This window comes from Molothrus aeneus, chromosome 26, assembly GCF_037042795.1.
Source record: "Molothrus aeneus isolate 106 chromosome 26, BPBGC_Maene_1.0, whole genome shotgun sequence".
Taxonomy (NCBI): domain Eukaryota; kingdom Metazoa; phylum Chordata; class Aves; order Passeriformes; family Icteridae; genus Molothrus; species Molothrus aeneus.
In genome coordinates this window covers 3,199,570-3,226,498 of record NC_089671.1, presented here as the reverse complement: position 1 = coordinate 3,226,498, position 26,929 = coordinate 3,199,570, and the positions used below count along the sequence as shown (strand labels likewise).

The following is a 26,929-nucleotide window of genomic DNA, read 5'->3' as shown; positions in this document are numbered from 1 at the left end:
CCAGTTCACCTGCACTGGTGAAATGGGGACAAGGCAAAAATCGGCAGAGGGTGAGGTTGTCCTTTGCAGAATCTTTTCCTACAGCTGTGTCTGAATAATGACTCATTTTTCATTGTATGGTTCTCTTTGATGCACAAAGAGAAGACTTGGGCTTGTTTGATGTGAAAAGCTCTTCTTGCTTTATTCAGAAGTACCTAAAAATGCATCAAACTTTAGGAAGTTTTATGTAGAGGTCTTCTAGTCCTTAAGATTGCTTAAATCTTGCAAAATTCCCATGGTGTTTATTTAGTTTTTCTTCTCTCTATAATACCACAAAAGGAACAGTGTAAAAGTGAGGGGACATAGATTTGAGAGAAATAAATGGTGAACAATCTGCTGCTGACCCAATAAAGAGGGAAACAGATGAAGGCAAGGAAAAACAAACATGTGAAGAGAGCTGGCAGAAGGAGGTAGAAGAAATAGCAATGGAAATAAATTGTTTGCAATTTACATTTGCATAATTGTTAGATCCCAACATTTTGCAAAGAAGTAAAATTTAGGCTTTTCAAAATATATAGAAGTTATAATTTGAAAAAAAAAGCTGTGATTTACAGTGGATCTTGAGAATTTGATTCTACCAAGCCCTTGGAGAACTTTCTATTTAAACAGCTGCTCCTTCAAATCCTCTTGTGTTGGCTTCTTGGAGTGGTGTGTGTCAGAAATGCCACTGCACACAGCAAAGCACAACAGCCTGAGAATCATCCATGCAATGATAAATAAATAAAGGAAGTGATAGCTTTAACTGCAAGTTAATTTTTTATTTCTTTTTTCCTTCCTTGCTCCTCTAAGTTGAATCCAAATTCTGAGTAATTGCTTGTTGTTGTTGTTAATATTTTTAGGGTAATTGCCTAAGTGTAGCTGTTTTCCTGCAGTTAATTCCATTTTTCCTTGAAAATGAAGTATTTGTGTGTGGAGAGAATTCTTGTCAGAATGGAAAAGCCATTACTATTTAAAGCCGGAAATAATTAACGGAATATGAGCAAGCATTGTCTTTAATTCCAAGTGTTGCAATAAAAGAGCATTGTTAAGAGTTTATACTCATGTTCATTGTGTTCATCATTATCTTTTATTAAAATGTTGAGGCCTGTCTCGTTGCAGCCATTGCAATATGATGAAAAAAGCCATGTCTGTGATTCAGAAACAGTGGCAATGTGATGTGGCTGAGGAGTTGGGATCTAGTTTTACTCTTGAAAACTGTGTGTGTTTTTTTTGGTAGGCTGGGTTTTAGTTTGAGGGTTTTTTTTTTTCTTTTTTTTTCTCCTTTAAGAATCAGTGGAAAACCAAGCAGCTGTTCTCCACTTGGTGCTGTGCTTGAGCATCTGAAACCTTTTAGAGCAAACCCAGTCAAAGTTTCCAGCATATTGTAAACATTCCCTAACCCTCGCTCTAGGGGCCACAACGTGGAGCATGAACAGAGGGCTCCAAAATATGGTAGCTTTGTTTAATAGTCTCACTTAAAAGCAAAAATAAAGTGTTCTATTAACTATTTACAGCCTTTCATTTTCTTTCCCCCCCGTTTCTCTGGAGACCTACTGGCAATAATGAAATATGTATTGAAAGGAAGGCTCCAGTTGTACAAAAAAAAAAATGTCACAGTTGATTTTTAATCCTTGGCTCTGGGACTGTTATGTCCCTCCAGATGGTTATAGAGATATCACATGACATCTATTTTGTGATAACAACTGTGAAACTGGTTTGATATGGCACACAGCTTATGAAATTAAAACTATTGCCTTGTGAGGTGAAGAGCATTGCTGTGTCATGCTGCAGCACCTCATTAATTGCTGTAAATTGCTATTCTAATAATTAATGTAGTTAGGACTATCACAATTACATTGACTAAATGAAAATACAAATAATCAACGCTAATGGCAGAATTGTTTCCTTGTTACTCCTAAAGCTTCCCTCTCACATCAGTGTATTTTTCAGATTTCTTATTTCTTTTCTCATTTCAAGATTATACAATGCCCAAAACATTGATGAAATGAGAAAAGCTTTCAGTTGGCTAAAGAAAGTTTTACAAATGATTGAATTCAATTAACTGATTGTTAAAAAGCATGAGAAGTTTCAGGCTGTCACCTCCTTTGAGTCACTTAGAAATCATCTACAAAACAGTACAAGGAAAAACTTTGTTCCTTGTTGCTCAATGATTGTGATTTCTCTACTTCAATTACATTTGATAATCTTAAATTTGCTTCTACTTTTTATGTTGTACTTTGTACAACTTTCCTTTAGCTTCGGCAACAATCCAACCAACCTTCATGGAGGAGTTGAAGCTGATAATTCAAAAAGTACTTAAAAGGAAAAGAAAATTGTGACAATCCATGTCCTCTTGGAAAGAAGAAACCAATGAGCCAAGTAGGCACTCCTGGTTCCCCAGAATTAAATATCTTTATTATCTACTACAACATGAATATTATTACTCTGAATCCTGAACTAACCAATTATTTTAACCATAAAATGAGTTACCTTAAGTCAGTAGAATGACAGGATGAATTCTGAGCCCTTGTACCTCCTTAACAATCTTAATCCTGGCAGTTCATCCTCAGCATCTTTGCTTTGCCAACCACTGTTGGCTCTGTCACTCTTCACACAGGCTGGGCTGTGCTTTGTTAGTGTTAAGTGATTCTCCTTGCCTGGCTCTGTCCTGTGCCTGCTGATTTCTCACATAGTTTGTCCTTGGATGGTTTATTTTATCCACCCCCAGCTCTCAGTGCCACAGCGCCGTTCTCTGATCTCCATCTCTGCCTTCCCTGCTCCTCTTCTTTGGGTACCTCATGAATCTCTCTGCTGTCTGGGCTGGCTTTCTGGGCCACCTTTTAATTACAGACTTGTCTCCCCTTTTCTAAGGCATTATCTACACCTGTCTCTCTGATTCTCCCCTCTGTGCTGTCCTTGCTGAGGTTTAGCTGTGCTCTCAGCATGGGAAAGCCGTGACTATTTAATCTCTGTTCTAATCCTCCTCCCCTGATAACTGAGCCTCTGAGCTCTCTCATGTGTGTGGTGGATCTAAACCTTGGAGACACTTTCTGCAGTCTGGAGCAAAATTACCAAGTTTTCCTTTCCAGCCACATTTACAACACTTGCCCAGCCTTTTAACCCACATCACATTCATCATTTGGCAATTGCTGTTTTATTCTGTTTGCACAGCACCTAGCACAACAGTGCCCTGTCATTATTGTAATGAGAAATAGTTATAATAATTATTAGTGTCTTTAACCAATGTCTGCCTAATTTGTGAGCCATTAATTTTGAATGTAATGCATTATTCTTATTTCAGTGTGGTATTGCACACGCGGAGTATTATTTGCTCCAAATTCATTAATGTCTTTAAGGAGTGATTTAGTTTGTTAATGTTATCTCATGATTTATTTAAAACATAAGTATATAGTTTAAAACAATAACTGTATTGTAAATATATTCCATTGTTGGAGCTTACTTAAAGGAATGCAGACCAGCTTTTTGATGTTAACATCTCAAATTATGCAAACTGTAAACAATTTATAAGTGGATTTGTGCTTTTTCTCATAAAGACAAGCTCATCTTATTCTTAAAATTGGGGAACACTTTATATTTATTCCTTGCCTTTATATTTTTGGCTTTATTTCTTTGAAAAGATAAAACAAGTTAGAATGCTTTCTAACAACTCCCAAATATTAACGTGCCCAGGGACAGGATAGGGATGATGTTTTGAAGGCAATAAATATTTCAGCTTCACATTTCAGTCTTTCTTCTTCGCTCCTTTGATCTGGCTTTGGTTTAGTTATCATTCCTCTTGGATGACTTCACACTGTCTCTCTTCCTCTCCACACCAAAAAGAAGAAGTGCTCTGCACAAATTCCATATGTTTGGGGCTGGCATGGCAGGAGAGCCCTGGCTGTTGCTCCTTGGCTGTGGGAATCCCAGCCCTGCACGGGGATGCTCCAGCCACAGCTGGGATGGAGCTCGGCCTAAAGCTGTTCCTGAGCTCTCACTGTGTGTTCAAAACAGAGCAGGAAAAGCAAAATTGATTTTTGTGTATTTCACAGATTTGGCATTACTACTGAAGCATTTTTGTGTAACTGTTAACCCATTAACCCCTTCCTTTACAGATATGTGGTATTTTAGGCCTGAATACATTATTTATGTAGTGGCATAGCTGCATGCTAGAGTAAGGTCAGAGGGGTATGGCAGGGAGTGTTTTTTACTGGTTGTGGCACTAAAAAATGGTAGCATGGGTCTTGCATTTGGCTATAAATTTAATTAATTAATTAAACTGCTGCAATTTTGTGGAGTCTTGGCAGTACTGGAGCATCTCCATGTGAGGGACTCTGATAACAGGAGCAGGATTGTGGATCTGCTTAAATTTCCCTCTCTAAAGTCAAATATATGTGTCTGTACACTGGATGGGTCCTCATATCTGTGGACACTGAAGATACTAAGGTGAAACTCCTGAATTTTGGTTTGCAGGGGAAATTTGGGTATGTTTTGATGCAGTTTGTGTTTTCAGCTAGACAGTTTGCTGTGTATTATGTAAGAAATTGTGTTCTCCTTTGGAAATATGTTTATATAGGGTTTTTTTAGGGTTTTTGAATCTAAATGAATTATATGAATGCTGATAACTGATTTTTTTTTTTAGCACATATTAGTGAGACTCAATTTTTTGTTTCTTGTGACATTAAATAAAAAGGAAGGCTGTGTAGAAACAACAATATCCTTCTTCAGCTGCCTTCCAGCAAGTGAACAGTTTGCAGAAAAGCAATTTTCCCTCAAAAGCAGCAATATTTAGGATGGAGAGGGAGGAATGGGTGAAGACATGTGTGAGTACAGCAAATCTGAGTACACAGGATTAGAGTTTGTGTAATGTGGGAATGGCAGCACAGCCTGGCCTTTCCCAGCAGATCCCAGCAGCAGCAGTGGGGCTGCAGGCTCAGCCATGACTCTGCTTTTCCCATACCTCAGGTTCTCTCAGTCATTTGATTTAGTTTGAAGTAGCCTTGTGATGATTTGAGTTTTGGTGATTTAGTTTTAAGTAGCCCTGTGAGAAGCAGGGAGTTGGACTCAGTGTGGGTCCCTTCCAACTTGAAATATTCTGGAATTCTGGGATTCCTGTTTATTTCCAGGCATAAACCCGGAGTCATAACAACCTGAGAGAGACTTAGACAAGGGATGGAGCCTCTCCCTCTTGTGGAGTCCATCAGAATTTTAATTTCAGAAGCTTATTCAGTGGCAAAATCTATCCTTCTAGAAATCCCTTGCTCTGCTGCTGTTCTCCAGTACAGTTGGGATTCAATGGGGTGTGCTGCCAGCAGGTTCTGAAAACCTGAGGAAGAATTTGCCTATTTGTGAATTAAAGCTGGTATAATTTTATAAGAAATCATGAAGAGTTTCACAGCCTATTACTATTTTCCTCTGAAAATCTCTCTGCATGACACACAGGGAACTTGGGTGTGGATTTGCTGCTGGGATGTGAAACTCTGTCCCTGTGCAGCCTTGGGGGTAAAATGTGCTCAGTGTGTGCTGGCACTTCATGTCTGAAGGGTTTTAATTTCTTGATGAGGCTGAGACCCAGCCAGGTGCATCTCCTGCTCCCTGAGCTGTTGGTGAGCCCTTGCTGTTGTTCAGGGGATTTTGGGAGCCCTCCAGGAAGGTGTTGGTTCATCCAACATTTGTGGGACATTCCAAACTTAATTAACCTTTCCTGTTAACCCATTAATTTCTCTGTGTTTCCTTAGTGCAGTGCTGTAAAGTCTCACTGCATTGAGTTGTTACATCTTGGAAGACATTTTACAGACAAATATTTATGCTTAAGCATGAAGAGGAAGCACGTAAAATATTTGTATTTCTCATCAGTGCACTTCAGGGTGCTGATTTCTGAAATTGAAATTCTGGACTTCACAGTCAACTTTGCCTGAGATGATTTGTGCTGTGTAAGACTCCTCATTCCATTGCCATGTCCTTTACACACTGAAACAAAAGGAATTTGCTGCTTTTTAAACTGGGGGCAAAGAGTAAATTCACCCTGTTTCCATATTCAGGCCAGCTCAGCTTTAGGGGATTTAAGTGATGTAATTGTATTGTACTGGGCCCCACAACTAGTCCAACTGAAAAAAATAATCTTCAAAGTGAATATTTTAGTGCTTCATGCAAGGCACATTGCTCAGTGTCTTGGGAAAAAAAGTGAAGCTTTTCTTATATTTGTGAACCGAGGGCCATTGTTGTACAGGTTTTCTAAGCTTCTGTACAAATCTGAACTGCACAAAAAACAGAGAGTGCTGGCTCCCACATCCTTAAAAATGAAGTTTTTTTCCTGCTTATAATGAGATGTTGCATTTATTCATGGGATTAAGTCCTAAAAGAAAGGAAGGTGCATAAAACCACATTCCTAGAAGTTTACATCATAATATTTCAAAATGAAAATATCTTCCTGAGGAAGAAGATGCATAAATTTGGAGCCTGACTATGAGCACGAGGCCTGATATCTTGTCCTTTCATGTTTAGATTTGTTGTGTTTTCATCTGACTGGACCAAAGATGCTGTCCCAGTGTCTTGTGACACTTGGCAGTGTGGATGTGTTTGAATAAGCTTCGAGTTTTGGGTTTGCTTCCAGTGTGGAGTGGAATTCTTAGATGTGTTTTGCAGGGAGAGAGATTTGTTATCCAGGGCCCATTGCTGAATTATGGATCTTTGGGAGGAGAAGTGGACATTTTCCCCTCCCCATGGTCTCTCCAAGGTAACAAACATGGCCAGAGCTCTTTATATTCTTCTCTCTGAGGTAGATTTTGTTCTGGGAGAGGGGAGTCATGTGCTTAATGTAGTTCAGTGTCAAACAGCTGTAAAATTAAAAATATCTGTATTCAGCAGCTCCCTGGAATGTGGGATTTGGGGGATAACTGAGCCAAACAGCAGGAGCAGATGGAAAACTGATCTGTCAGACAGTTCCTATCACTTTGAGCTCTGGAGGTGTCACTGGTGTGCCCATTCTGAGGAATGGTGGAGGAGTTTTGTACTTGGGATTTGGATCCTTTGGATCCTCTGTGGGAGGAATTTAAACCCGAAATGGTATTTTGCCATTTGAGTTTAGATGAGGAAAGAAATGTTGATTTTGGTGATGTTTTTTTGCTGAATAATTTGTATTGTCTCATAAATGAGTGGGGAATGTGTTGGCTTAGATTAACACAGATGTGCTTCCCCCTAAAAGGAGTGTGGGAAATGGAATCGATGAGGCTGTGGAAATAAAACATATCTGGAGGGGTGGTGGATGCTCTCTAGCAAATCTGAAGATAATTTGCACCGGTGTTCTAAGAACACAAAACCAAAACCCCAAAATAATCATCATCAAAACTGTGGTACAGGATTTTGTTCCATTTTCTCCAGTTTCTGCTGGGGAAAAAAGGTATTTTCCTTTTTCTGTAAGGAGAGGAGCAGTCTCCCTATTCCCAATTATCCCATCAGCTGTGAGTGAGGCGCCAAAATAAAATCTTTTTTTTAAATATACATCATGAAAAAAACCTCTAGACGTAAACAGCAATGTACTGACTCAGGGCTTGTGGCATTTCTTTGATCTCTTTGCTGATGGAATTACCCTGCTCTCCTGCACTGCAAACAGCCTCTTTGTGAAGATGTAGGATTATGTTCTTTGTCCTATTGTCAAAGTCTGGTCTGCAAACCACAGAAGAGGATGTGAATACTGTAACTTTGGGCTTGGCAGCTTCCTGACCTTTCTGAAAGGCTCTGTCAGTGCTGCAGCAGCTCCTCCAGGGCTGGCAAGGTGACAGACGAGATGAATTAACTGGGCTTTTCCGTCTCTTACGTGTCAGATTCTTTGTTTTATATGGAAATAATTTCTGTCAAAATGGGAAATTTATCGTGAGGTACTTCCTCTGCCTGCAAAATGAAAATGTCAGCCCCAGGTCCGTTTGAATGTGTCTTCTGTTACAAGCCATGGGTGGAGCCAGCTTTGTCCCTGGATGCCACCATCGTGTTCTCCAGGGTCTGAACACAAAGTCAGGCAGCTCTGCTGACCTGTGGGAGTAGAAACATGTCACAAAAAGTTAGTAACAAAACCAGTAAAAAGTTAATAAAAGTTAGTAATATTTTAGTACTCACATCTGGAATATTAATAAGTTACCTGAATTTTTCTCTGTGTTGTGTTAATATAGTGAATGTCTCTATCTTTTCATGTGTATCTTTTCATATATGTGAATGTACATAAAATGTTACAGAAACATTACTATTGATGTACCATCCAGTCTGAAGAAACCCAGCCTGATTTCTATAGATGTATCAGGTTGAATATGTCAAATAGTGTAGGCTGTTGATATGAAATATCTTTGCACAGAGATTTAACATCTGTCATTACTGTAAAGGCTGAATAGATATCACAGCATTATGGCTCTCTAATAGATTAAGAAGGAACCACGTGTCACGCATTGCCCTGCTTTGCATTTTGATTTATGACAAGCAGGGAATAATCCTGCACCTTGTCTGAGCAAAGATGGCGCTGGGATAATTTTCTTGGTTTTTTGTTTTTGGTTTGTTTTTTTTTAATCTGGAAAGGCAATCATGTTAAAAAGAGTTTTGTTTAAGTATTGGGGGTGTTTAATTTAATGAAATCTAATTTGTTAGTATTTATTCATTGTTACTATTATTAAATTTTATTAATTAGATGAGATTAATAAAAGAGGTTCTACAGTGGGTAGAGAGCCATTGAAAGGAAGAGAGACTTTGAAGGTGGAGGTTTTGTTGTGAGCTGTGGACGCCGCGTTTGGGCGTGTGAAATTCAATCGGAGAAAGCGAAAATAACTCCGGCCTTCCATCGCCTTCTTCAAAGCCCTGCAAAGGGAAGTTGGGCAGAAGCTGGGACAGGAAATTGAAATCTGAATACTATTTTAAACTGATGGGTTAAAGGCCTCTCTTTTACACCAGCACACTTGTTCTTTTATTTGATACTTGAACTCTGAAAATTTTCTGTGACTTTCTAGGGAGAAGGAGGAGCAGCTGAGGCGGGTGACGGAGGTACAGAGGCTGCAGGCCCAGCAGGCAGGCGCTGCCCTGGAGGAGTTTAAGCGGCAGGTGGAGCTGAACTCAGAGAAAGACTCTGCAGAAATGAAACAGCGGGTGAGGAGGTCACAATGCCAGCCTTTCTGAAACTCTGGCGCAGTGGGATAGCGGATTCTGATCTTATAATGCCAGAAACATGCTCCACTTGAGAGTGCTACATCAAAATCTTTCACAATGTAGTGTCTTTGCAGCGAGTCAGAAAGGGATGGTGGCGGGTGTTTCATCTTTCTGACAAAGCCAGAATTGTCATTGTTATAAAGATATCTGCAGTTATGATACTGATTAGGGATTTTTCAGGAGTGAGAGTATAAAGGGTTAGTTTGTACACCCTATGGAACAACGCTTGTCATTTCCCACTTAAATGTGGCTCTTCCTACTCTTTTCCCAGCGACTCTGTCTTCCATTAATGAGCTCCTGTAATCAGTTTGAGCCCAAACAGGGGCAGAGCCATGGTGGCTGCTGGCAGTCATGTGCAGAGGATGGAAAAATCCGCTTTTCTGTCCCTGAAAATCAGGGATTTTAGTGGCTTAAATTTCTTATGGAGCAAACAGTAGTTAAACCATTCTCCTGGGAGTTTATAAAAGCAACCCAAGGAGTGAAAGAAAGGAGGAACAAGCAATAGGTGATCAAAAAGAAGGGGAGAGAAGGGATATTTCCTAACTCCTCATGTGGTTGAGATTAACAGACAGAACTCTAGTTTGTAATTCTGGATTTCAAGTTCCAACCTCACCTGTCTTGACCAAACCTCGCTGCTGACAGGAGGGTGCTACAGGCTGGGACTGGAATGGGTGGCTGAGGGTGCTGCCTTAGGACTGAGGAAATTCCCTTTTTGTTGTTCTCAAAGCTTTTTGGAAATCTTCACTGCTGGTAGTTTTAAGACCCATGCAGACAGTGAATAATAGAATTTGGAAATTTAAAAAAAAAAAAAGCCAGAACAAACTTATAAAAGCAAGATGTGTTCAGCAAACCAGACCCACGAGGGCAATACAACAAATCCCATGATTTTTATCTGACATTTTCTGTGCTGTATGGCCCTCCTGCAATTTCTTCATGATGACTTAAAATAATATCCTAGTTCTGATCTGAAAGGGATGTTGTCTAATTCTAGAAAAGCTAATAATAGTTTCATTCACTTAAAAAAACTTTCAGCAAAGAAAACCAATCCAAAACATAAGAAAGTGCAAAAGAATTTGGAAAACATAGTCAACTGTAATTTTAAAATGACAGTAAATTTCCTTCAGAATATTGCTGCATTCTGGGAAATTTTGAAAATCAATTTTGCTGTACTTCATGAATCAGCCAGAGGTTTACTCTTTCCCTGCTGGGGTGTTAAAATCTAGAAATACTAAATGGTATTGTACAGTTGAGTGGTTCTATTCTACAGGAACCAAGGAAATCCAAGGAAATACATCAAAAGAACACTGCTGAAGCTCTCTCTTCATGGCTTTGGCCTTTCTCATTCCTCTGCATCCACATACTCTGAGATAAATCCCCCAGTACATTGGAACATACTGGAAAATTCTGTGTTTTGTGCTAGGTGGGATGTATTACTTACAAAACAACTGCAGTAGCCATAGCAACACTGTCCTTTTATCTGCATTAGGAATACTGGGCTTTAAACCCATTTTTTGTGTGAGATAAAGTTAATTATGGAGATGAGTAGGATGGGGTCATTTTCAGTTGTTGCAATCAATATTTGTTTCTCTAGTTTGGCTCTATGATAATATCATTTATTTTGTCATCTGCTTCCTATTTTGTCAAGCTTGTGATTATTAAGAGTCACCTGATGTCCACTGGTGGGTGGATGGCACGTGTTTAACTGCAAGATCTGCATTTTTTCCAGTGCTAATTAAAATAATACATAGACTATGTCATGGTACTGTAGATCTGGGGCTTCCTGGGTTTGGCAAACAATGACAATGATCAGAAGCCTTTGTTGGAAATAGATGAATGTGACTTAATGAATAAACTGCAGAATCCAGTGGATTTAAAGCATCTTTGCATATGTTTTTACTATTTTTTTAGAACATTTTCATTCTCTCAAAAAAAAAAAAAAACCAACTCCTTTAGTGCAGTAACAAGATCTGTTATTTTTCTGGGTTTTATTAACCTGAGTAAAATATGGCCATGGATATGCAATTTGAGTAAGTTTGGAGCCGGAAGAAAATTATTCCTAAAACATTGATTTCAGTCCCTTTTCTTAATGGCAGATGATAGCAGTGAGGTTCAGGAGCTGCTTCCTCACTGCTCTCTTTTTCCACTTTCTATGTGGCCAGCTGCTCCTACTCCAGTCCCTTCCTTTCCTGCTGGAGTACTCTGCAATAAAATGCTTTTCCCACTCTGAGTGCTGCCTTTTCTCCTCCTTCCTGGCTGGGGAGTGATGTCCAGGCCAATTGGCACAGACATCTGTTGAACACTGAGCACTCCCTTAGGCCAAGCAGGATTTTGGCTTGTGGTTCAGAAATTCATGGGTTTCTTCTTTTTGTGTAGCAGATGGGTTTGTGGTCCTTCAAACCCTTCCACTTCTTTTCCCTTTTTAGGGACATAGTTTATTCACTGTTTATGTTGGGATCTAGATCTAAAAGTCATTGATGAGTGTGCACTGCAGCAGAGTTACATATATATATATATTTATATATATTCCCTTGGAAACATGCCTGATGCACAGCTAACAGTTGTGCTTTTGATACAAAAGCCTTTGTTAATTGAGTTGTGAAATTGCTTCCTTGATGCTGCGTGCTGGAATCTGTGGGACTCATTATTCATAGGCGATGACTATCTTCAGAGGACTTCACTTGCAGCCAAATAATTCTCTTTTAAGTTATTTAAAGTTATTTTCTGATTTAATGTAAACTTGCTTTAATTGTGCAGTTTATGCTCTGACTCGCACATGATTTCCCTTGAATTTCCACAGGCAGTGTATTTTTAAGTGAAATATATTTGAGTCTTAAATATGTCTAGAGAAAATATTCCCTTAATTTTGATGGGATATTCAGCACTGTTGAGTGAAAAACTGAGCCAATCCTTTGTAATTAGGGAGTGGCATAACAGTGATCACTATGTCCTTGAGTAACTAATAATCCTGTAGAGACTGAATATTCATTTTCACCACATACAAATGGTGTTGTTATCATTCCCAACAAGTGATATTCTCCTCTTTGATGGTTTACAAACAACTGTAGAAATGTCAGAACATTTCAAGCTATGCCTTTAAAAAAAAAAAAAAAAATTAAATATTCCCTTTCTTTTCCCATGTAGATGGCAGAGGTTGAAGCAGATCTAAGCAGATCAAAATTGCTTCGGGAAAAGCAAGCCAAAGAATTCTCCTGGCAGTTGGATGAGATCAAGAAAGGATATGAACAACAGGTCAGTTGCTTTGCTCCTCCAGGTGGAGGGGAGAAAACACCCTTCCTGCAGCTGTAGGTCACTGTGTGTAGCTGTCCTTCCTATAAAAACACCATTTATAGATATGCAGAGTTTTGTGATGGGGATGGAGGGGGATGTAGTATGTTCTACACAGAAAATACTTTTTGTTTCCTCTTCACAGCTCTTTGTACCTCTGACTCTTTTCAAATTGTTTCCCAGGCTTACAGGTGGCAACACCTATTTCCATAATCACCAGGTTCAATTAATGCATTATCTGTTTCTCTTCTTGTCAAGAAACAGCGCTTTATTCTTTTTATCATTTTTGACACGGGGAGTGTTCGTATGAATGCTTGTTTTGGCCCACTGAACGTGATTTTCTTCTTTGTAATGTAATTTCAGGGTTGGGAAATACTCAGGAAACGTTTGGGTGGAGACAAGAAAGTTTTGTTCAGTACTGCTGTGAAATGTAAAGGGGGAGAAAGCAGAAGGAGAGAAATTATTGCATGACACAGGCTTGGGAGCTAGGGAGCAGCACCAGACACGGGCGTGAGCTGGTACTTGGTCATGAAATTAAAGTGGCCTTTGTTGGTAACACCTGCTGAAGGATTGAAAGGGGGTTTTTAGTACTTTGTAGGAATGAGGTGGTTAATCCATGAAAGTTCTCTCTTATCACTGTTCTTGTGTGGATCTAAGCTTGCATTTCCAGCAGGGAAATGCGGTTTCATTTCTGTTTATCTTCTGTGCCGTGAGAGGATGAAACGCTGCGGTTGGCTTTGGAGCCAGGCCTGCTCTGGTCCATCTGGAAGGGGCTTTTTCAGGGAATTAAGGAACAAGATCACTTTGGTAGGTGTTGAGAGACCCCTTCTCTGTGCTGGGGAGGAACAATGGTGTGTTTTGTGTGTGGCTCTTGGAACAGAAGGGATTTTGTTGGGTCAGATCAAAGCAACGTCACCACTTGTGCTGCCACCTGACAGAGGTGACATGTTGGCCTCTGGAAGGGTGAGGGACATCTCACAGGTGTTCAGCTTAACTGGGAGATGTTATTTATGATGATTCCTGCATTTAGTGCTTCAGAAATAGTCAGAGATACTGGGGATTTGTGCAGGAAAGGTGAGGAAGTTTGGTGTGTCAGGGACTTGCTGAAAGGAGGGTGATGGGGCTGTCAGGGTCAGTTGACATCTGCCTTAAATGAATTTTTATTTAGTATTTTCACATCATTTTAGGCATATGGTTGGCTCACATTTTTTCTTTACAGTTCTCATAATTTGTAGTGCATCTTTAAAGTCCCAAGTAAGCATCTATTAAAAGATTTTGTTCCCATTTTCCCATCCCAGATTTTAATCTGTAGAGATAAATGCTAACCTGCAGTGTATCAGGAGTTACAACATTCCTGTTGTACCTACAAATGGTAAATTTTTTTTACTATCCATAGTAACATCCACCAAGCCATTGATAAAATTTTCTGCCAATATTCAGCTGACTTTGCACACTAAAGGCAAATGATAATGTCTCATATTGTCATGGTTTGGTTTTATGTGTCTTCTTATATTTGACTGTGTCAAAAAAACCCCACAAAGCAAGAAATTAATATGAGAGTTAAAAATTTTTTGGTGAATCTATTCTGTAACAATGTTGATGTTGTGAAAGCTTTTTTCACTGAGATGTTTACTGCTTCCCATTTATTTTATTTAGGATAGCTGTTTTTACTCTAAGAAAGAACAGCTAAGCTTTATGAGACATCACTGGAACCCGAGGGTTTCAGCGCTAAACAGCTAAACAATGAGAGCCTAAGAAGAATTTTCAGTGGAATCCTGTTTATGCCCTTTTTAAAAATCTATTTCTCTTTGTCCTTCATCTGGAATGTTCTTTGAAAGTTGGTGAGCATGAAGAACACGTGCCCCTTCCTGCAGATTGCAGGGGGTTATCACTGGGAGTGAGGTTCTTTTGGGAGGCACAAAGCCCCTCCAGCCCCACCACGGAGCAGGATGAGCTCAGTTCTTCCACTCTTAAAATTTCCTTTCAGTACTTCCAACTTCTCTGCACTGCTCTCTATTTATGCTTCAGAACTTCTAAACCATTTTTAAAGCAGACTTTTTCTTGCCTTGTTTTACTGCATATTTCTTTGGTTGTTACTTGGCAAGGAGCAGACTGATTTAAAGTGTTTAAATAGAGCAGTGAATTCAAAGTGGGGATACATTTTGACAGGGCTCCAGCAGACTTCCAGTTGGAAATAGACACCCAACCAAAAACCTGGATATTTTAGCTACCTGAGAAATGTAGTGATTGCTTCGAGATGTTCTGCCTCAAGTGTCTGAATCTAATTGTCAAATGAAATTTAGACATAAAAAGGGAAGGGAAATTGCCCTACAGATTTATTTTTTGTTGGCTCTCATGGTGAGTAGCAGGGGTAGCACTGATGGCAACCTGGACAATTCAGTTGTCCATAATTTTAATCACATTGGTAATAAAGAACCAAATTAACTGATATGTTATCCAGTTCCCCAATCTGAGAGACATTTTGGGAGTGTAGGCACTTGGAACACTGGTTTAACTTCTCTGCTTTATCTGAATGGTTGATACCACAGGACTCTGCTTCAATACTGATTTCAAAACAATTATTGGAATGAACATGGACTGTTCATTGTGGGGCTGAAAGATTGTTCTGCCTGCAGATTAGACATATATTGATATTTATCTGATATTTATTACAACAAATACCCCAATACATTGATATTTATTTATCTTTGTCTTTTGCTTCAAAAATAATTTGGAAAAAACCACAGCACTTAATATTTTATTAGCTTTTCAAATGCACTCAAATCCATTAATAAAGCAAAAAGGAACTTTTGGATCTTGCAGTATTTGGTTTCAGCTGTCACATGTCCCTCCTGGTTCCAGCTCCATCTGATTCGGTGCCACTTGCTTTTGAAGTATCCACTGAGAACACTCTCAGAGAGAGAAACTGGTGGCTTTTTTTTTTTCTTCTTTAAATATACTTTAGCTCAACTTTGTTCTACTTGCAGCTGTTAGATTTGAAAGTATATTTTGAAGGAAAAAAAAAAAACTCCAGCAGCACCAGAGTTCCTATCTGCTGGGAGCAGCTGCTTTCGGCACTTCAAAGCCAGTGGACAGCACAGTGAAGGCCTCAGCCTTTCCTGCCTTTGAAATGGTTGCAGTATCTGTAGTTGGGCTTTATGGCACTGTCAGCACAGGAAGAAAGGTTGTTTGGTTTTTTGCACCCCCTCCCTTTTTTCTTTTTTTCATTTTTCCCCCTACTTTCTAATTGCATCCTCAATCCAGCTCAAAATACCTGGGAAGTGTTTCTGATGAGTTCATCTTCTATGAGCCCAAATGTTTGAAAGATCACGTGCCCAGGCTTTTCGGTAATGGATTTTAGTCAAATTTGACAGAAAAGTTAAGGAATTTGCTGGGTTTTTTTCCCATATCCTTGTCAGTTAAGCACTTTCTGAGAGCACATCTCTTGTGGGGAATGGTGGTTCCATGGCAGTGGTGGGACAGGGCTACATGCAGGGACATTCCCCAGCACACTCAAGTACATGCACACCTTTGTTTCAAGTAGATTTTCATAAATTGTTGAGAATGGAACAGTTCCAGTGAACTCAATGTGATCCTAATGCTTAAATGATATTAGCTTGTCCTTTAAAAACCCCCCAAACCATTAATAATAACTGTGATCACTGTTACACCCATTTTTTGCTGTGAACAGTTGCCGAAGTGACTGAGTGAATGTGAAATAAATGAGATGCAAGATTAGTAAGAGAGCCAAAGCCTAGGAAATTTTATTTTCCAGCAGGAAGGGAACACACAACAAACCAGTTGATGAGTTATTGTGATAGCAGGATGGGGTTACCTGATGAATTATGACCATACTCTCTAAGATTAAATCCCAGCCTAAATATATAAATAATCCTTTTGGTTTGGGTCATCTTTAACTGTGTTTATTCCCTTTAAAAATAATTATTCATGCTTCCATAGGAAAGTGGAAAGTTGTTACATGATAGCTGAAGAATCACCCTATATCTCAGGAAATCCTTTCTTGTGACATTTATTGTTGGGTTCTGACTTCTGTAAAAGTTATGAAGAAATTAGAGTTGTCATCTTGTCCTATGAATCCAAATAGGGAAGAAAGAGACACCTTCAGAAATATTTTCCTGGGTATTTAATGAAATTACTTTGAAATCATGCTAAAGACAAGTCAATAGACGATGCCTTTAAGTTGGCAGCAAGACAAAGGTGTGGTTAAGTTTAAATATGCCTTTTATAATAAAGAAAGTGAAGTAAAGAAGTGCAAAATAGCTTGTTAAAAGTGAAAAAAGCATGTTTGTAATGTTACCTGCCAACAGCAAGGACAACATCTGAGGTGCTGCTGGGACACTGTTCTTGTTTTAGCAGTGTGTTGGAGCAGAGAAAAGTGTTATTGATAGGAGAAGAAGAATATTCTGTAGATCTTTTTGTCTTTTATAACTTCATAGTGAGGTTAATTTAAAGAAAAGAGTGAGGTTCTCTCAGGCAAAACATTCACTTACTAATTAACACTAATAGAGATAACAAGCTCCACCTCCAGCTTGCTTTGTCCCCATACCCTTGCTCTGTTAGGAGTTCCTGCCTCTACACTTCCATCCTGGCTTTCTTTCTGGCCTCGTTCTTCATTTTCTGGTTTTTTAGCTTCTCATTTGCCAATCTGTTACCCACCCAAGTGAAGGAAACACTTGCAAAGCCCAGTTTGAAATACGCTGCTCCTTGGACAGACCGATGTCCCAAGCATTTCTTAGCTGTACATTAACCTGGCCATTTATTTTCAGAGATCCACAATCCATTTTTAGTATGCTGGTTTAGTTGTGAGGAGAGAGTCTTTGTGAAAAGCTTTGTTCCTCTCCTCTTTGTCTGTACTCGAAGATAATTGAAATACAGTCTGTTCTTGCAAGGAGGCCAAATGAGCACGTTAGTAGAAGCTCTAAATTTTTCATGTCATTGGCAACAAGCTGCATAAATTTCATTTAATAAATTAATCTAGGATGCATAAACGTTTCCTTTGAACCATCCTAAGACACAGATGAATACCATTTGTGCAGAATATCTGAGGAATAGTTTCTTCAATCAACATCAACTTTTTGCTTTATAGCTAAAACTCACAAATGGGAAAAGGAGATGAATTTAACCTCCAAGTGAAGAGTGGGTGGAAATCTTCTCATGGTGCCATTGCTGTTTACAGAATTGTTAACCAGACAGATGGGTATTTGCACGGTCTCCTTCAGGCATCTGAGTTGTGTGTGATGCAGAGTTGAAAGCCTGAGCTCCCTGTGTAGTCAAAGAATCCACTTTGAGGGGAGGAGGGAGAGGGAGGCGATTCCAGAAACACAAACGGGTGCCTGCGGTAAACAGCCAGGCTGGGAAGGCAGCTCTGTGTTCAAAGAAGGTCCTTGGATAAACTGAATCCCTGAACAAAGCCTACATACAGCAAATCCTGCTGCAGACAGGCATTTGCAGTGGCTCAAGGTCTGTTAGTTGGAAAGGAATATTTCTCTTTGCAGCCTGCGATGGGTTTGGTGGTGTGGGTGGGCTGGGGAGAGGAGGGGAGGGGAGGAACCTCCTGATGTTCATCGTGGCACCAAGTTGGATTTAATCATGGCATGCAACTCCATTCACAGTATAATGTTACAAGAAGGCTGGAGAGGGATATTTCACAAGGGCATGTAGTGATGGGACAAGGAGGGATGCCCTTGAGCTGAAGGAACCCAGGTTTAGATTAGATATTCAGAAGAAATTCTCCATCATAAGGGTGGTAAGGCCCTGGCACAGGTTGCCCAGAGAGGTTGAGGACTCCTCATCCCTGAAGTGCCCAAGGCCAGGTTGGACAGGACCTTGGAGCAAGCTGGAACAGTGGAAGGTGTCCCTGCCCATGGCAGGGGCTTGGAATCAGAAGAGCTTTAAAGGTTCCTTTCCAACCCAAACAATTCTGTGGTTCTGTGATTTAAAAACAAATTTACTCATGCCAGAAGATTGGGAAGATGGAATGATTGAGGTGGGGTTTGTCCTGCCCATACTTTAAAAATATTAAAATTTTAAAAAGCCTTTATAAGTAAAAATGTACAGATCAGGAATATAATTTTATATAGTGAGAGTGAGACCATTCAGGTGCATTATTTTAGGGGAGGATAAATCAAACTGCAGTTTGGCTGAAGACCAGCTTCTTTCTTTTAGAGAACTTCTTGCAATTCTTAGTTTGCAGCTGAAAAAGAATTATTAGTAGTTGGTGAAAAGGTGTAAGTATTACAGAAAACACAGTCATACCAATTAAATTATTGCAGCCTCCAATGAAGTAGAAAGTCATGTACATTACCCCACATGTGGTAATGTGTGCTTCTGCACAGATGTATTTTTCACTGTCCCATTTGCCCTTGGCTCATTGCACCCCTTATATCTTGGGAGACCTTAGTGTTTCAATTTACAGAAAAATCTCCCCCCAGAAAAGTGTAAATTAAAATCCATTTAATTTACCTGCTGCAAGGGTGCTCTGTTCTGGTTTTCTCCCTTAACTTGCAGTGAAGATGCTCCTTTTCTGCCCAAAGTTATGCTAAACCAGACCCCAACATGATTAGCACTCACTTCTCCAGGCTGCTAGATCAGATTACTTTCAGCAGCAGCATTTGCAGGGATGGGTAATCCCCATATCCTCCTGGAACATGCAGGTTTATTGATAGGCTTAGGAGACAGAAAATGCTCCATTTTGCTGGAGTTGTTCTTTGAGGACAGATCATGTGCTGTGCCCTGCCTGGGCAGAGGCTGGGGGCTGGTTTTCAGCAGGGTAATCATGCAAACACCTGATTAACAAACACTTAAATGATTTTAGCATGGAAATGCAGAAAGCAGGCGTGCTGTAGGTGTGCTGCAGAGTGAATTTAGCTCAGTGCCACATGCAATACATTGGTGGCTTCTCCAGCCCTCAGTACAGTCGTGCCAAAACAGCGCTTATAAAATCATCCTGCCTTGCAAAACCATATTTTATATAGGTGTTACTTAAAATATTTCTGGAATTGCGGACATAAATTTACATGAATTTTCATACTTTGGTGTCAAATATTTATTGTAGCAGTTACATTTTTCAAAGAGGTAGTGAGCTAACTAATTTCCTTTCCCTCCTTTGGGGACTCTAAAAAGAATTTCAAAGGCGTGCTTGTTCTTGAGAACAAGTTGAAATTGTTCTAAAATTGAAAAGCCTAAACTTAGCATGTGATGTAAAAGCAAAAACTAGGTAGTAGAAGGCCTTGTCTAAATTAGAGACTTTCAAAAGGTATTTGCTGGTTTTGATTAAATTACAAATCTTTGGCTTGTGAAAACATCTCCTGCCATCAGTGGGCTGCTTATTGTCGATCTCTGTTCTTCAGGCGTGCTAACAGCAGCAGGATTTCACCTTGGCTCTGTATTAGACTGTCTCTTGTTTTAGCAAATTGTCCTAAAGCACCTCCCCTTGTGAGTGTAATTCCATCTGCCTTTGTTCACTGGCTGAGTTGTCACTGGCCCGGGCACAAGCCACGCTGCCAGATTTGTTTGGCATCTTTTTGTGTGAGTGAGCAACAAGGGACTGTCACAATTCTTGCACAATTCTTCTTTTTTAGCTCTTTGTTAAGAATTTAATTTTCTTCTTAACATCCTTTTCTCTGCAAAAAATAAGGAAATTTTAATTTTGGTTAAAACATAAATTTAGAATAAATAGTGTCATTAAAAGCTAAATTAAAAATAAATAGTGTAATTTTGATGACAGTTTAGTAAATCACCTGTTGGCTGTTGCCTTGAACATTGTTCTATCACACTGTGTAGAAACAAAAAATGAAGAATTCAGCTAAGAAGAGATCATAATTTTCAAATATTTGTGTTAGTTGATAACAGCAGTCTTAAGAAAGGCTCTCTCAGGTCAAACAGACATTCCTGCTTGGTTTTGTGTCCAGGCCATGGCTGGACACAGGAACAGATGCACAGGGAAGGGAATGAGAGATTTTCATCTTTGAGAGAACAAGATGAGGAAACATCCAAGGCACAATGAATGCCCTGTGATTATGGTAATGGGGCACACACGATTATTTAATGAATGTTTCCTTTCAGCCTCGCCCCTAATGCCCATTGTGAGCGTCGTGTTGCTTGTCTGGCTGAAATGTATAGCACCTACCAGTGCCTGTCCCTGGACACTGAAGTGCTGGAGTGGAGCAGACACTTGAATGTGATCTGATGAAGTGCTCAGCATCAAGGGGTAGATGCAGCAAGATCTCAACATGACAGAATTTTTGAAGGAGGTGGTTTTGTTATATCATTCATAAAGGCTCTCTCTACCTCAAAGAGGAGACAGAATCTGTCTGGTTTGTGAAGAATTAATACAATTTTTATGCAGTTTCCTGTGATGAAGTCCTGTTGTTGCTGAAAAGCAGCATGGATTTTCTCTTTCCGTTTTTTTGGTATATGTTAATTTTTTTCCTTTAAAAAAACAACCCAATAAAAATAAAAGAACGAGAGAGGGAGGAGTGGAAGAGAAGCCATAGTGCTTGGCACCAGTTCTGAGGGGAGCAGGAGCTTCAGGGAGTGCTCACCAGGGCAGGGAATGGCTGCTCAGTCACTTTGTGCTCTTTATTTTGTTGGTTGGGAATGTGGATACCTGCTAATATTCATTAGGGAAGATGGAGGCCTCTGAGGGATGAAAATGGTCTGGTCCTCATCCTTTCTCTCCTCTCCTGTTTCTCCACCTCTGCTCCCTGCCAGAAACATCTTAAAGTACCAAACCAAAACCATCATGGGGAATACGTAGCTTTAAATGAGGAGGGTTTTAAAATTTTTCTTCAACAAATTTGCCTTTTGTAAAACACCTCCTCTCATGGTACCACTCTTTCTCTTCCCATGGACGAGCTGAGGGGACACCCCTCCTGCTGAAGGACGTTTTACTTGTTCCACCTATGAAATGAAAATCTTTGTGTCTATAAATGCTGAAAGTGAAGAGATTACTAAACAAAACAATTTACTTTGGTTGGTGTGGTAAAGGTGTAAAGACATGGAGAAGCAGGATGTGTTCCTTGCTCCCTCTGGGTCACGTTCCCTGCCTGCTGCCCTGTCTTCTGATAAAAAAGTGACATCTCCAATAATTGAAGCTCCCCACAGCAAACTGCCTTCACCCAGACCTACATGGAACAACCAGCTGAAAACCCAATAACTGACAGCAAAATGTTTGAAGGGAAAGGCCTCTCCTGTTGACATGATTTCTTTTTAATCAGGTCTTATTTACGAAGGAACACTAAAAATGTTTTCTCCTAAATCAGGCAAAGGCTCTACAGTTATTTTAGGGAGCAACACCTTTTTCTCTTAGGCACAGGATGGACACCGCAAGCATCCAAGAGAAGCCAGGTTTGTACAGAAACCTTGGGCAAAAACCTGGCGTAAAGAACTTGGTGTGAGGATGCCAGGCGTAGCCTGGAAAATGTGAGGGGTTAACCCCTGCAGGGACTTCAGGCATCCCCTAATGAGCTCTTTAGTGTTATTAAATAACGTAGATACGTTAAACCGTGCAGTGTTGCATCTGTTCTTCTCCTTGCTCCGTTTGTGGAAGGATGCTCCCAACCACAGCATGGACGGCACGTTTCCCTTTTAAACTTGCAACACGCTGATCGGCACTTTGAGAAAATGCCCTTTTTTTAAAAATTTATTTTAACTTGGCTTCAAATTTTCCCCGCGGAAGCTGAACAACCAGCTGATATCATTCCAGAATTGAATGCTACAGCTTTAAGATAAGGTGCCGGGCGCTCTCGGCGCTCACACAGCGGCTCCTCCCGTCCGCTCTTTTTTTCCTTTCTCATGCTGAAAATACCCCACCATGTTCACGATAAGAGATTTCTCTTTTTTTTTTTTTCTTTTTTTTTTTTGTTATTTTTCTTCCTTCCCCCCCTTCCTCCTTCTCCGAAATCCACCAAAACTGAAGAAAAATCCAAGTGACTGTTCTTAGCAGCTGTGTGGCCCGGAGTTCAGTGGGGAAGCGGCTTCCTGCCGTCCCTATTCATCACCTGCTTCAAAGGCGGCCTGGCCGCTCCAGTGTGCAGGCCAGGTAGGGTGCCTTTGTGCGCAGGCGGGAGGATTAATATCAAAGCTGCAGCAACCAGGCCCTTGGTCTCAGGCTGCCATTCAGGCAAGCGGGGAGAGGCTAAGAGTGGCCAAGGTCACAGCATCCAGTGTGGTGCGGACTGGGAACGGCTCCTGAGAATAGAGGGCTTCTTATGAAATCATGGTGCAAGCTTGCGGCACAGCAGGTGCCCTTCTGGAACACATACATCTGTTTATGTTGGGATAGCGTAGCTGACAACGGGATAATAGAGCTTTGTTTTTTTTATAATTTTCTTGCTCTTTTTTTTTTTTTATTTAAGGGAAAAAAAAAAAGACAACTCTATGCGCCAGCGTTGAGGAATATCGCAGGAAGAGCGTTCGCTTTGGAAATCATAAAGAATTCTTGCAAAGCTTTAATTGCTGGGGTGGGGGGTTGTGTGTGTGTATACTTAAGCGAAGGGGCGAGCAGGCTGCCTATTAACCATTTAGGATCCTCAGTCCTGCTGAGTGAGGAGCAGCAGCGGGATACGGGGGCACCCGCCACACAATGCGACAATGCCTCCCCTTTTTTTTTTTTTTTTTTTTTTTTAATATATTATTTTTTCGTACGCTTCCGACATTTGTACCAACAAATTGGGTAAGGATGCGCTGGATTTGCTCGGTTGTCTCCATTGTTGGGATTGTCTGGAGGAATTCTGTCACGCTAATGGTGGCTTTTTAAGAGGTGAGGTAATAGTGACGTAAAAATAAAATTGCCAACTTGATGAAATTAAGGGGGAAATTAAGCTGTAGACGAGTTGTCATGACGACAAGGATGTTCTATTGATGAACTGTACTCCTCCCTGTCCAATCAGATAGTGGAGCTGAAGCTGGAGCATGAACAGGAGAAGACGCACCTATTCCAGCAGCACAACACAGCACACGAATGCCTGGTCCGAGACCATCAACGGGAGATGGAGAAACTGGAGAAGCAGCTTCGCGCTGCCATGGCAGAGCACGAGAGCCAAACTCAGGACTGCAGGAAGCGAGACGGCCAGGTAACGATCAATAACGCTTGAAAGGCACCCGCTTATTAGAAATTGCTGATAATGAGTGTTTCCTGTTTGCCAGCATTGTTGGTGGTGCTCGCTGGGGGAGCATTTGCGAAACTGGCACATAAACGTGATTTCGATTTTCTTTTTTTTCCTTTTTTTCTTTTTCCGCTTTCCCCCCTCCCTTCCTACTGCTGAATAGGGCTTTAACTGCAAAAACCACAGGTAGCCAGATTAAAAATCCCATGGTGCGCTATAACTCGGCCTATTTATAATCTTGTCTCATTTTCTTTCAAGATGGATTTGTTTAAGAAAAAAAAGGTATCTGTTCTTTTTCCCCCCCAGCCCTCACAGTCACCCCTCCTTTTCTTCTTCCTGGGCAAATCCATGTGAATTATATCTGCTTCGTTCGTGTGCTTTTTTTTGTTTTAAATCTCTGCAGGTAACTCACAAATGGCTTTATTTCCTTTTGTTCATGTCTTTTTTGTTTCAGTTTTTGTATTCTAGATTTGCATTGTGCATTTGGTTCCGTGTGTCGGATGTTTGATAAGATGATGTGGGTTTGGGGTCGCTTACCATCACGTTTATTTTCCTACACACACGTACCCCTCCCATCCTCCATCTCTGTGGTCACTGTTGGAAGCCATTTGGCAGAATAACCCCCAGCTGAGGTAGCATTTGACTCTTCAAACTTCTGGATGAAATGCACACTGTCAGCATGGAAAATGATCTTTATGAGTTTTCACTTCAAAAACCATCTTACTGCCTTTTTTTCAATGTATTTTGTAAGGACGGCGTGGTATATTTTCCTAAGAGCCTTTATTAAAAAGGCCTGCAATGGCAATATTCTAAAAACTAAGGTGATTTTCTAGTTTAAAGAGTTTATAGAAAATAATCTTTCCTAAGCAGCGTTAGAATTGCTTATCACGCATGGATTATTTTGTACCCAAACTGGACATTTTGGTAAAGCATCCTTAGTGATACGTTTTCCGCGCACCACCACCTTCCCTAGGAGATGTTAGGCTCAGACTATGAGGCATTTTCACTCTACTTTCCTGTAGACTGGTAGGCTGTAGCTTTTACTAACACCTCCAATGGAGCTAAATGAAACTGAATTGTAAATTTACTTTTGAAATCAATTGATTTTTTACTTTGGACGGCTCAGACTATCAAAATCTGGCTTAAGGAAGTCCATTAGGAAGCAAACGGCTTCTTGGGGGAGGTTGAGAGGTATATTGCAAAGCCAGGACTTATTTCTCCATTTCCACCATTGTGGTTTTCCAATGAAAACGGGATATACTTTGTGTGAACACTTGGGCAGGGGATACTCAGGTGGCCTCTGAAAAAAAAATTAAACCTCGTCTTTTATTTTCCGCTGCATTGTAAGAGCGAACAAAGCCTTAAATGGTTCAAGGGATTGGTTTTTATCTTTGCATTTTTTCTTTTTGGCCCAAGATAGATTCATCTCAGCTCTGGATCTGTTTGCGAGTGTCTTTTCAGAATTGTAGCCTCCTCTCACCTGCATTTCTGCTGTTGTTTTTTTTTTTTTGCGGACAAAGGCAGAGCTGTAACTCCCACGTTAAAAGAAGGCAGTTTTGGAATGAACAAAAATATAGAATTATTCCGTCTACACACCAGTGCTCATCCAGTTCCTCTGTTGCTCTGTAACACTGGATACAAAAGGAAAGGGACTCTCTTCAGCAAATCCTGAGAACTGGGAGGTGTCTCTAAGTCCAGCTCTGGTTTGTGCTCTTGGGGGTCGTTTCTGGCAAAGGTTGGAACCCAAAGTTTGGTTGTGCTTTCTGTTTGCAGGGGGATCAACGATGCTACTACAGGTGCTCTGTGGAAAGCTGGGAATTTTCACAGCTATTGGGGGAATCTGAACAGTCTGAAAAGCAGAGTTTGGCCTTTTTACAGAGCTTTTCTTTGTAGTTTGAATATCCTTGTACAGTCGTTTGAACATTGCTGCCATGAGAATGACATGTAAATCAGGGAAGAAAGGGCAGTTGCTTTGACAAGAAGAGCTGTTGTTTGTTTAAATTCTAGTGAGACCCTCCCAGCTTTCAAGGACGCAGATTTTTCCATTTGGGAAAATAAATTGCTCTTCGTTCCTTCCTCTGGTCTTTGTATTCAAATCCACCTCTGTCTTCGCACTGAGCTCAACAGACAATACTGGTGTTTCTTATGGAATTATAGCCCTGATTTTTAATAATTTTTTTTTAATCTTCACATATGTTCACATATGTTTACTAAAATGCATGTTTTGGACATGTGATGTGACTAACATCCAATATCCTTTATGAAACATTTATCAGGCTCTAAACAAAGGTAACCCACTCATTTAATGTGTGTTTAACAACACTGCATTTTAAAAACCTGTTAAATTGGAACCATCTTTGACAGCAGTAATTTTTAGGAGTGCTTTGTGTCGCAGCGAAGGTGAGATGAAATAGGAGCGGAGGCCATTTTGCTTGGCGAAATGAAAAGTGGATTTGCTGGGTTATTCAAAAAATTTAAATAATAATTAGTGTTAATCACATATGGGTAGCTTGGTTTGAAGGACCTGTCTGCTCAGTGTTGGGTGAATGATGTGAAAGCACCATTATTAAAGGTATTCACTGGAAGTCTTTCTTAAATCCTGTTCCATATGAAAGAGTAGCGAATACGTATTTCTTAATATATGTGGTTAAAATATGTATTTCTCACTATATTCCTGAAGACAGCTATGACTAAGTACTGCAGATCAATTTCTTTTACTAATACTGTAAAGATTAATTTAGTTTTTTTGTTGCATATCCAAGGTCTCTACTTTCACGTAGGTGTGAAAGACACTATACAAAACAGTTAGATTTTATTCAGATATAAATAAATTTATTAAGGCTCTAATCTCAACTAGAATATAAAAATTAAGATTTGAGTGCCTTGTCAGATATTAATTAAATGTAAAACAATTTTATTTCTTTGTGAAATGTAAGTCTAATATATTTTCAAGAAAGGAATTTGATTGAAGCGTATCACCTTTTGTGTTGATGATAAATTTCTGGGTAACGATTGCATTCAGTCTGGATTTCTCCATTTTTAGGAGTCTTGCTCTGATTTTTTCACCTGGGGTTGTAATTCTTGGGGAGGAGTAAATTGACTTGTAGGTCAATAAAAGTCAAAGCAGTACAAAGGCTTTTATGCCATGCTGTGTTCTTGTAGGCTTTTAAATTCTGTGTGTTTTCTATGAACTGCCATAATGTTGTTATTCTTTAAACAGTAGCTAATCACACAGGATTATGTTTTTTTTAATGGGAAGTTTTGAATCACTACTTCTATTTAATTCAGATATCTGGATTTTCTTTAGGAGCATTGTT

The 26,929-nt window shown here is 40.0% G+C and overlaps 1 protein-coding gene across 1 annotated transcript in view; it reads left to right on the top strand.

The window, feature by feature from the left end:
* Positions 1 to 26,929, top strand: part of CEP112 (centrosomal protein 112) — a 194,148-nt gene that overhangs the window by 49,485 nt on the left and 117,734 nt on the right. Inside the window, exons 18-20 of the mRNA XM_066566089.1 lie at positions 9,003 to 9,138; positions 12,340 to 12,447; positions 23,397 to 23,579. Of these exons, the coding sequence (XP_066422186.1) occupies positions 9,003 to 9,138; positions 12,340 to 12,447; positions 23,397 to 23,579 (427 nt within the window). The remainder of the gene's footprint in view (positions 1 to 9,002; positions 9,139 to 12,339; positions 12,448 to 23,396; positions 23,580 to 26,929) is intronic.